This window comes from Dromaius novaehollandiae, chromosome 1 (genome assembly GCF_036370855.1).
Source record: "Dromaius novaehollandiae isolate bDroNov1 chromosome 1, bDroNov1.hap1, whole genome shotgun sequence".
Taxonomy (NCBI): Eukaryota; Metazoa; Chordata; class Aves; order Casuariiformes; family Dromaiidae; genus Dromaius; species Dromaius novaehollandiae.
In genome coordinates, this window is record NC_088098.1 from 99506212 (window position 1) to 99518013 (window position 11802).

The 11802-nt window shown below is 43.6% G+C and overlaps 1 protein-coding gene across 1 annotated transcript; it reads left to right on the forward strand.

The window, feature by feature from the left end:
• Window positions 1–1215: 1215 nt before the first annotated feature.
• CD200 (CD200 molecule) lies at window positions 1216–11361 on the forward strand. Its single transcript, XM_026122487.2, has 4 exons — window positions 1216–1670; window positions 7589–7897; window positions 8432–8577; window positions 9725–11361. Exons 1-4 carry the CDS (start codon window positions 1328–1330, stop codon window positions 9824–9826), a joined length of 900 nt encoding a protein of 299 aa, XP_025978272.1. The 5' UTR covers window positions 1216–1327; the 3' UTR covers window positions 9827–11361.
• The last annotated feature ends 441 nt before the right edge of the window (window positions 11362–11802 follow it).

Genomic DNA, 11802 nt, shown 5'->3' on the forward strand with positions numbered 1-11802 from the left:
TTTTCTTTAGCCAGGACAGAAGTATTTATAGTGAGTGACGTGGTGTTTGTTAGTGTCTTCTCAGAACACTAGAAGTGTTGGTATGTTGCATCTTTTTTTGTAATTAAAACTCGTGTGCACAGCTGAATTTGTTCTAAAATAGCTTCCATGGTCATGGTTTGTATTCTGCCTATGGCACACTGAGCCCTGAATAGCAAAAAGGATATACAGCTTCACAACTGGCTCCACGGTCTCCTGTGGAGATCCGCCTGGCCACAGCTGTGGGGAGAGCAGGCCGTGAGTGAGCTACGTCAGGCGGTTTAGATGTGCCCTGGGTGGACAACCATACTCTCTGCATGTTACAGACAACCTCATCTGTCTTTAAAAATTGCAAAGATATTTGGCTTCCTCGTAAATTGAGTGATAAGTTTTCAGTGTCGCGTCTGTCCCTGCTGATAACTCCCTTCCCATGCTGCTGCACGGACTGGTATATACAATAAACTTTCAAAACTGTTATCCTAAGAGCAACAATACCACGGAGTTGAGCTGTCATGCCTGGGAGCACCTGTTTGCCTTGTCAGTCCCTTGAATAGCTTTTCCACATTTGCCTATGAATTGGAAGAGAAGAGTGTTTTTCTTTTTTATTTTCCCTGGAGATCTTTAATGCCATGGTGTTTATGCTATGAAAGGTGTATTATACTTCTTGTTCTTGTTGATTCTCAGCATGTTTTGGTCTGCGGATCTTCAGAAAGGGCTCTTGTTTCTGTGGATTTGAGTCTTAGATATGAGAACAGAGGTGTTCTGCCATGCTCCTCCTGAGCTTGCTTTTTTCTTCATGTGTTTTGTTCTGTTTTTAGTCTCTGACAGATGTGTGTGCATGGTATATAGTGACACAGGTAAGAATTTTTAGCAGCTTTACCAATTTGGTTCCAGCCACGCTACAGGAGAGCTCACAAATCAGTAATGCACTGGCGGCTGTGTGTTAGTTAGCATGGCTGAATATTTATGGGTCCTTTCTGTGGTTCCCAGTGAGCAAACAGCCTTAGCAGAGAGACCTCGGTTGCTGCTGGCGCCAGAGCTGCCCTTCTCCATGGCACACTCCACAGAGGAGCTAACGGGCTTGTGAAATGTTTCGCATGAAGTGAGGTGAGAGATGTCATGTCCAGTGAAATTCTCAGGGGAATTCTTGCAAGTCACATTTTTATTTTTTCCTGGAAGCCTTCTGCAGCTGTTCTCACAAGCAATCAAAAGTAGCGGCTGTGGGGACACCTGTGCAGGGTGCATTGTGGGAAGGTGAAGGAAGAGTCTGAGTGTGGTGTCCTCTTCTCCCCCAGGCTCCGTGCAGGTGATGCACAGAAAGGTCCAGGTGATGCACAGAAAGGTCCAGTCGGTCCAGGCAGGTGGAAACGTTACTTTTTCGTGTCGGTTGATCACGAATGAAGACACGCTACAAGTCACCTGGCAGAAGGAAATTGAGGGGGCTGATGAAAATATAGCAACTTACAGTACCATGAACGGCCAAAAGATCGTGAAGAGCTATGGCAGCCACGTGAGCTTCGCCCACAGTGGGCTACAAGCCTCGGCCATCTCCCTTCAGGGAGTCACTTTCCAAGACGAAGGATGCTACAAGTGCATCTTCAACACGTTTCCCTCTGGGGCTGTCACGGGCAGGATGTGTCTCAAGGTTTACGGTAAGGCATCGTAATTGCACATGGGGTAAGATATTTCTGGAGACCCAGCCATTCCCCCCCAGGAAAATCTTCCTTGGCCACCAGTCACATTGCTAAATCGCTGTGGGAAATTGCTCAGTTTACTCTCTGGCTCTCCCTCCCTCGATGATTTTACCTCTGATGGGAAAGCAGGGTTTAGTAGTTCTTTAATTTTCTTCCTCTTTAAGTCAACAACAGCTAGATCCAAAAGCTGACGCTTAATACGCAACTTCCTCAAAGTTCCCCTGGCTCTGTGTTGCACTGACAGCTGGCGAACGTGAAACCGATGCTCTTCTTCTTCTAATTGTTGCTTCTGTGCTCCTAAGCATGTAAATTAAGCGGTTTTTTATTACTCTGCCTTCAGTCCTAAGTATGATGTGTCAAAAGGCAAAGTAGTGTACATGCAACTAGCATATTGGGAAATTGATTCTGAAGCAGTAGTAAAATTGGCAATAAATAGACCAGGTTCAAGAAAAGGATGTAAAAAAAGGCTGAAATACAGTACAGCTGGTGGGCTTTGCCACATGAATATAATGCACAGATCAGTATCAATTAGCTTGAACAGTATAAATTAGCTTGAAGAAAAGGTTGTCCCATGTGGAAAATATGAGTGTGTCCGGGACCTGCTGCTGGTGGTATGATTCCTGCAGAGTATTTTGTTTATCATTAGTGCCAGGTCTTTCTGCTGATAAACACGCACACATATACCCATACACATACCCATGTGCTAAGAGTCTCATGTGCAGAAAATCCCCAGACCCTGGCTTGTAGGGAAAAGATGACTTAAGCAATAGCAGAAAGGAGGGGGAAATGTGAGGGAAAAATAAATCTGAAACAGAAGCTCTTTTTCCTCCTTCTTGGGAAAATTCCTTGAGCAGAAGGGAGAAATTAGCAGAAGAAATTCACTCAATATTTTAGATATTAAGAGGAAAGTGCTCCTAAGAAAAACCCAACCCTGAGTCATTCAGAGGGTAAATGCTGAGTTATACATTACAGGAAAACATAGAAGGACTTCACAGGCAGATCCCTTTCTTGTTTATCCTGTGACTCTGAACACAGCATTAGATTTCTTTGTTTTCTTTTGTTTTGTTTACCAAAGTGGGGGAAATATTGCCCAAAATCACCAGCCTTGTGGCTATGATTCATCCCTTAGCGGGGATATATTTAATTTACTCTTGAAAAAAGTTTTTCTGCTAATACGCAAGCGCTTGTGAGCATCTCTTCCTGCTTCTTGGACAAAAATGCAGCAACTGAGAAGTGTTCCACTTCTCTCGCTGGTAGGCATGAGCCTGCTGCTCCCGCGGTGGTTTCCCTGCTCCCCGAGCTCAGGCTCGCTGCCCACCTGCCGGTGTGCCAGCTCACAGGCCAGGTCATCGTGGTGTCCCAGAAACGTGCTTTATCAAACACATCCTGGAACGTCAGCATAAATAAACCAAATGTTTGGTGAAATGAGTGGCCATGGGACTTACTGGCTGCGATGTCACCAGTCCTTCTGTGTCTTTCCCCTGGCTCCTAGTATCAGGCACTTCAGAAGAGAGATTTAGATATGTGTGTACAGAACAAGCAGAGGATGGGATATTTCGGGAGGCTAGAGAATTAGTGGTTTGGTTTGTGAAACACAGGATTGATATCCCTCCTAAATCTGAGCTGAGGACATGGTTAAATGCAGCTGATTGGAGATGGCTTAAAATAGCGCAAATTTTATTTGAGGAGGTACTGGATGCCCCATCCTCACTGGGTCCTGTAAGCGTCCCTTTCTCCACGCCACAGCTCTCTGAAGCTCTTCCTCGTTGCTCTAGAGGCCGTGGGCCCCCACAAACTGCTTTTTTCACGTGCCCAGGTGGAGCTCATTCTGTGAGGGAATACCGTAGTTTGCATACTGCGTATTTCATTAAATATAATTTCTCTCTCTTATTCCCCATCCCACAACAGTAAGAATAACTTGTTTAAAAAAATAGAGAGAATTCCTGCAGGCTGGGAACGTGAGGCCAACAGCAATCCCCTAAGGCTCAGTAATTTAGAACAAGGTGAGCAAGCCAGTTTACAGAGTCACCAGCTGAAAATGAAACAATAGCATCTGTTTGCCCTCGAGAGGGAACTACCAGGGAGTTTACGGGCTGGTTATTGCCTGATTACAGCAGCCTTCGCGGGAGGGGTGTTCCAGGATGGGCGCCATAGCTGCGTAGCAGCCGAGGGGAAGTGAAACCATGCTAGGAACTGGATACAGTGCCATGAAAAAATACAGGTATGGACTGGTGGGGTTTCAGACCTTTCTGGCAGAAAATAGAAAAGTGAAGAAGAGACGGTCTTCCAGCCTGTAACCAAAACCATTTTGGTGGATTTCTTTTGAACTGTATGCTCCTCTTCCCCCTCAGTTTTGCCCTAGAAATATTTTTCAGCCCTCCAGTGCCAAACAAGGATATATGGAGGATGATAAGAATGAAACCGAGAAAGGGAGAGAGTTGGCAGGTGTTGGAGAGAAGGAGATGAGTCATTTGAAGATGGCGTAGTCTTGCTGAGTCGAAGCACTCTTTAGGAATTTGCTGGGACTTCTCCAGATACCTTCTGTTTGCGTGTAGATAGCTCCAGCTGCCTGAAAGTCTGCAGGACAGTGAAGTGTCATTGCTATTTCTTGAATATGGAAAATGAGGCACAGAGTTGCTTATTAATGATCGTATGATTGGAAAGGAATTTCTGTAATCACTAGGTATATCGTAATTCTTAAAATTTTTTATCAGTTTTTCTGAGATCAGGGTCAAATCTTTAAATGTAAAGAACTCACCATCATCTGACAGCCCTCCTTTAATAACAGAAGGACATCACAGATGATCAAAGCTGACACATAATTCACTAGAAAGCCACTTTTTCAAATACTTGGGAACGCTCTCATAGCTCAAGTTTGGGAACATTTGCATTACTGCTCTGTAGGGTCTACTAATGCAAGTACTTGAGCACAAGATCTCTTCCAGATACATTTTCATGGGAAATAAATATTTTAGTGCAAGTCAAAAGAAGTAGTTCTGCAAATGCATGCATCAAATGTCAGCAGAAGGCACATGCTAGCAATCAGTGTGGCAGGACTTAACTGCAAAAGCCAGTAATAGTAGATTTTGTCTGTGCATCTATTACAGACACATAATAAAGGGAAGATCAACCGTATAGGATTTTTTTTTATATGATAATCATTCCCTAAGGTCTAATGTGGGAAGGCAGGGGACCACTTAGTGAGAATAAGAGTGAATTTGGAAGGCATGTGTTTCTACCAGGATATGATGCCGTGCAATTTTTATCATCTCTCCCTGTGTTGATAGTGCCTTTATCAGCCAAGGCTCACCTGAATCTATTTGAATCGGTTAAGATTGGAAATTGCCAGACTGGAGCAATGGTACTAATCTGCAGTCTGTTTTTCTATTACTGATGCTCCAGTAAAGCCCTCCCACTGGAAACGTTTGTGATAGTTTTCCTTTACTGTTTTTGGATGTTGCACCCTAGTATTTGAAGTTAATGCTGTGGGTGGAGGTGTTATTTTCATGCATCCCGTGAGTGAAAGAAGAAGTTCAGAGATCATTTATTAATCAAAATATAAACTGTTTGTGACACTTGTCCTTTCACACTTGGGAGATTTTGAGAAATTCCAGCTGAAATCCCCCTAAACACTTTTCTTGTTGCTTTCAGAGCAACACTAGTGGGTTTCACCAACTCTATTTGTGGGGTAATGTTGGGTTTCTGTCTATGGGTGATGCAAGAGATGAGAAATAGCCACTTCATTCTTATAAGCAGGCACAACCACAGTAAATAAATGAGGTATAGACATAAAAAATCAAAACTACTAATATATAATTTCTACCTTCTTGCAGTTATGGCTTGGAAGATCCATATAGCTTTGTGAAGTATATATGGAATTGCACAAGGAGGTATAGGTGCCTTTGTACAACTGGCATATGCTCTTTCCCCCTCTGACTGGCTCATTTGGTACCTTCTACATCTCTTTCATTTGCAAATCCTCATTTACCTGCCCAAAAGGAAAAAGAATAATTTTTCTTAAGAAGAGTAAACAGAAAATACATTGTTTTTGTTTAAAAGCAGGTTTGCTAAATGATAGTGATATATTTGCTAGTGTTGTGACAATAACTAATTTCAGCATGAACATTGTGCTGACCGTATTACAAATTGTTGATTTTGCTTTGTTAGTAGTAATACTTACATATAATACTACTGTATACAGAAATAGATACTTATTTAATCGCAGGGCATTCATATTAACTCAAAGTTGAATGAAATCAGAATAGCCACTGTACTTACATGGTTAAATAAAGAAAATTTTTAGAAACAGGCACCTAAAAGTAGAGTATGGTTTAGACCCCTACACTTTCGATCAACACCTACATCAAAGTAGCAGGCAAGCTGGGTGAGCTGCCATATGGAAACCTGAGGATAATGCTCCCACACAGAGTTATGTGCCTGTATAAATCTTGGCCTAAGCAACCTGAACTAATTAGACTGTCTCTGAGCAGGAGCTTGGGCTAGATGGCCTCCAGAGGTCCATTCCAACCTAAATTAGTCCATGATTTTTATGGCTGAGGAATAAATAGGTGATTTTTCACGTGTACGGAGCATCCGTTGATGGTAGCAGCAGCTGCCACACGTTCAGCTCTTATGAAAATCCAACCACTTGGTTAAGTTTCAACACACATTTTCACCCTGAGAATTCTTTCTACTGCAACTCTCATATTTTAATAACTGAAAAATTGTAAGGCTCAGGCACTTTTTCCATTGTCCTGTTGCCCATTGAGGAGTCTGCAATATTAAATGCCCGAAGACTTCACTTGAGCACCAAACACATGGTTTTACTACTTTCCCCAGTGAAGAGCATTGTATGGCCTCAGCATCCTTGAATACTGTTCTGCTTACTTGAAAACACAACATGCTTCATTTGCCCATTATTTCAAAGTCATCTTTACTACTAACAATTATTAACAAAAATGCAGAGGGAGAATTTACCTGCTAAAATCCACATACGAGCAACACAGTTGTTAGATATAAGAACAAGCAGGCAGAAACAAAAGAAAACCCTACTGTCATGCTTCAGCTCAACTCCAAAGTGTTGGTCTCACTCTTTCTTGCTTTATTCTCTCTTTTATTCTCTCTGTGCTTTATTCACTTGACAAGCTCTACCCAGCCTTGCAGCTGGGAGCCAGTGATATAAATAGGAATCAACAAGCAGGCTTTATGCAAGTGAGTAAGCAAGAATGATGCCTATGGTTCATCCTACCTGCTGATTAAGAGTAAATATGACAACATCCCAAAATCTTCAAGAGTGAGAAGAAATTTAGAACAAATGATCTTTAAAGTAAGCTTTGTGGGTTACCATGACACCCTCAAAAACCAACATTAGGGGAAAAAAAAAGATGCACATGCACAAAACTTCCACAAGTGAAGGCCTGTGGTGTAAGCACATACAAATTCACTGATAGTGTCTTGGATAAATAGATGAATTTTGTCCTTTGGTGCTCAAGTCATCTCAAATTGCAATAAAGTTAATCGTGAAGATAAATTTAAGGGATAAGAACAAGAGCTCAGTGCAACCATTCAGTCCTTTCACATACAGAAGGACACACAGTTTCATGATTGCTTTTTAATTATCCAGTATCACCACTCCTCAGTTGGAATGCTCAAGCTAAGTTTTGATTTGAACCACACATGCTTCTACTCCCTTGTGCTCTGTTTTTGCCAAGTAATACATTTTCAGGACAGAAACCTGATGACTTTCACACTCATTTGTCACTTCCAGGGTTTTGGTGAGTAGGAGATAAGATCAGACACCAAGGCTGTCCATTATTCTTGTTCCTTGCTCAGATGTAAGCAGAAAGCAATGGATTTTATCACTTTGTGTTTTACAGCCATATCGGACCCCAAAGTGGAAGCTAAGCTTATACCCAGTTCAGACAAAGCCAAGGATGATGACAAAGTGGTGATGAGCTGCTCAGCAACAGGGAAGCCAGCTCCAAAAATCACATGGCGGCTTCCCAGCACCCTGCAGCAGAAACCAAGAGAGTACCACGTAAGAGTTGGCAACCATACTGTGACCGTCATCAGCAATTTCACCCTCGCCCACTCCAAAATCCTCCAGGAGTACCCCATCGTCTGCGTGATCCAACACCCATCTCTAAACGTGACCCTGTCTCTGCCCACAGACAACGTGACGCAGGGTCAGTATGAAAGTGTGTGCAGGCGCGCCACACTCCTTGCTTGACACAGGGTGAAGAACGGGAAATGCCTCCTGAGTTAGTCTGCGGGAAAACATCTCAAAGGTTGAAGGGCAAGTCTGGAAGGTACCTTGAAGAGTGGCAGGAGGGAAGGAGGAGGTGCCGGGGAGCAGGAGCAGCTAGAGGCATGGGCATTAGCAGAGCAGCACGTGGTGCCTGCCGGGTGACCGGCACACCATGACGTGTCCCTAGCCCTCGAGGGCTCTGTCGAGGACTCAGCAGTTTTCCCCTGCCATTTAGCCTAACATGTAAATACAACGTGCCAGCCCTAAGTAACTTGATGGGCGTCTGACCATGGCATCAGGTCCCCTGGTCACAGGTCTGCTTGCCGTGCTTCTTGTATACAGGCTGATACATGCTCCCAGCGCCCACATTGGGACTTCCTACCTTCTGGGATTAGCTAAGGGATGTCTGAAACAGAGTTTTTTTCCTTCTTTCTGCACAAATCCATCTGAGCACCTGCTACTTTCCCTGTAGGTCAAGACGCAGCCACAGCGCCAGCCCTTGCCACCACTGTTGGCATGTTAGTTCCTCTGATTTCCCTCCTCCTCCTCGGCTTCCTCTTCTGCTGCTGCCTGAGACAGCTGCACAATCTGGAGAGACACCGAGCCCGGCCTTGCTGGGTAAGTTTGTGTGTCCTCGCCTCCACGCATGCATGCCAAGAGACCCCCAGGCTGTTTCGCAGCTTGGCCGCAGCGGCACTGGGAGCGCGGGCTCGCGGAGACTCGGCTCCCGCTGGGCACCACCAGTGTTCACGTCGTGCCGAAGCAGGTCCTGAATCGCTCAGGCTGGGTTTCGCGCAGGGAGAGAGAGACGAAGCCATTAGCTGCAGAGCTTGCTCAGTCCCGAGAGGCACGCTGTCTCATCCAGTGGGTTAGCAGTGCCATGAGAAGTGAAAACTTTAACTTGTTTAATGAGGCCACCAGCCAGACCTTCAGTGGGGCTTACAAGTCAGACAGTGGGAACAACCAGATGTTTGCTTTCTTGATGATTAGGCACTCTGTGGAGGAAGCTTTGCTCTGTTACTATATTTACATATATATGCTAAATGTGTAAATAATGGCCATACCGCCTACGCTGTTCCTCAGCAGCTTTTAAAATAACCTACACACAGCAGAGTCACATGCAACTTGCTGAGGAAACAGCTTCAAGGAAGTGTCTCAAGCCAAAATGCAATCTTTTGAAGAAGAGCATGCTTCCATGTGGAAAACCCACAGCAGCACGTCACGATTTCTGTCATTAATTGATTCACACAGATTAAAGTGTCACTAGTTCTCCAGCAGTGAGTCTCTTCCAGTGCATGGGAAAGTACAACAAGGGTTTGGTTTGTTTTTTTTTTTAGCAACGTTCAAGATGAAAAAAACCAGCATGTGTGTGAACTTCTGTTGTGTAAAAAAGGATGCAAATTCAAGGCAGGTGAAGACTGAGCAAGATACCTTAATTTCAAGCAGAGAATCACACGCTGGTTTTGTGCTGCAGACTCCTCAGCGTCATTACAGAACATAGTTAATGCATGCACCCTTATCTTGGATGAGTGCTTTGGAGGAAAAAAAAACAGTGGCATGTGAATACGATATGTTCCTTCCACAGATGCCATTTCTGTAGTCCAAGGTGGTCTCTACTGATGAGGCTGCAAGGGGAAAAATTTAGTCTACCATCCTCTAGCATAAGCAGAAGCAAGGCACCACTTGGTAATGCACACAGCCTGGATCTTTATTCTAGCATTTGAAACATTCGTATACTTTAAAAAAAAAAATTCTCTTCTGTTAGGTCCTTCCTGTATGTACCAAGGACAAGTGTGGAAAGTACAAAGTTACCAGCAAACAAGCTTCCACCATATCTCCCACCTCCGGCACTCCTTTGAATACGTGAATACCTGTGGGCAGTATTTGTGTGAGAGAAACATTTTATGATGACACCTGGGACTTTGAAGTAAACCTACTGAGATTTTACATCTGAGAAAATACAAAAAAAAGAGGACATTTTAATATATATTTAATTTTTTGTTATACTGTTATATTCCGTTCTGTATAAAAAAAAGCTGTAAAGTATTTATCTGAAACTCTAAGACAACTGGCTGTATGGCTCTGGATAAGGAAACTTTTGTTTTGTATTTCGTTTTTTTTTAGCGCTATGTTTATTCCTTACAGTCAGGAGTCATGGGGCAGGAGGAAGCTGTCTGCCCTGACTTCTACTACCCTCTCCTAGAAAGTTATTTAAAAGCAAAGGGGAAAATGGGAGATTTCCTTTTTCCTCTATTCTCTTCGTGCTTTCCTCTGCCCCCAGCTTATTTTCGCTGCCCCATGGCAGCTGCCTTGCCTTTCCCCCTCACCCAGGGGCTGCCTTTTCCCTGCCGCAGCCCCTTTCCCCCGGCCCAGTGAGGAACCTCTGGAGGTGGGAGGTAGAGGAAGGGGAAATTTGGGGGTGGGAAAGGCCAGATCTTGCCGTGTAATGGAAAGGGTTTTTGGGGAGAAGATAAAGGGCACAAAGCTGGCAAGAAATTGCTCCTGAGCCTAGGAAGGTTATGGGGTTATGTATTGCTGTTATTTATGAACTGATCACCTGGACTGGGAGAAGGCAGGGTCCAGAGCCAAGAAAATGTGTGTTTGTGTGTGTTTAGATGATTTGTTTTGTGGTGCAGCTAAAGGTTGAATTGTGAAAGGCCTTTGCTGGTTTCCGCTTACAAGAAACTTCATAGAGATAGATAGTGAATGAGATAGGAAGATGCGGTGGCTAACAGGGAAAGTGCAGTGCAAGAAAGATAGATAACGTGTTCCTACTTGTCTTTTGTAGTATTAGAAATGAAATCCAGAACATTCAGAGCTCATACATGTATTTGCCTGCATACGGTACACTGTCAGCTACTAAAATCCAGTGCCATAAAATGCACTAAAATGCTAACGCTATTGAGATTGGCTTCGTGTAGCAAAGGAATGCCAGTGATCGTCTAGACTATGTATAATTACCCGACTGTTAACTGGGGGAAAAAAAAAGTATGAAATAGATACAAACCACCTTTCAGAGTGCAAACAAATGTGACTGAGGGGATCAGAAATTTTTGCTGTGGGTAAATAGCATTGTCAGTGTTGCTCTGAGGTTTCTTTTTCCCTACGATTGCTTCATGTTTGCCTGTCAAATTATCTCTGTGAACAGTTTGGCAGTGATTCTTTGGGGATCATATATCAGATGGGATTATTCATGTATTCAGTATTTATTTTAAGAAATAGTTTCTAAGCTACAAAACATTGCAAAGTTTGAATAGGTCTTGAGAAGCAAAAATAAAACTGGTAAGAAATTCAAGTGAAATGGACTGCTCTATTTTCCTGCTGTAATACAAGTGATGTGAAGCAAGAAAACTTTGTAAGTCAAAGCAGAATACATTTTCAAAATTTACCCTACAGTAATGTTCTGAGCTGGTATTGTCAGCAAAAATAAAAAAAAAAAACACCTCACCCATGGTTAAAAGTATGATTTTTTAATCTGCATCCATACAGTGATTGAAATTCCCAGCTCACTGTGGGCCACGGTCAGCAGCGGTGCATTACGGGGTGCCTCATCCCAGCAGCTTTCTCTTCAAAGCCTGGCCAAGGAGGGAATTATTGGGTGGGGGGAATAAAAGGCTAGGAGGAAGGGAAATACCTTTAGAGCAGTCTGGGTGATGTTTGGCAACCATTTCCCGATAGCGCAAAAAGAAAGCTAAGGATTCACTCAGACAGAGAGTTCCTCCATCTGTGTAGGCTAGTAACCAAGCCAAAGGTGGGTGCTCCCTGTTGTGCTTTATCTTGTATTTCTCACCTTTCCTTGAGGCTGAAAGGGGCGAGTGGGGGCACTGGGCCTCTCGCTTGCCT

Bases quoted from the DNA above. Each gene is read 5' to 3' on its own strand.
- CD200 (XM_026122487.2), top strand. From the start codon at position 1,328: ATGCACAGAAAGGTCCAGGTGATGCACAGAAAGGTCCAGTCGGTCCAG. The intron at 1,671-7,588 runs GTAAGGCATCGT...TGTGTTTTACAG, and splicing joins GATGTGTCTCAAGGTTTACG to CCATATCGGACCCCAAAGTG. The intron at 8,578-9,724 runs GTAAGTTTGTGT...CTCTTCTGTTAG, and splicing joins ACCGAGCCCGGCCTTGCTGG to GTCCTTCCTGTATGTACCAA.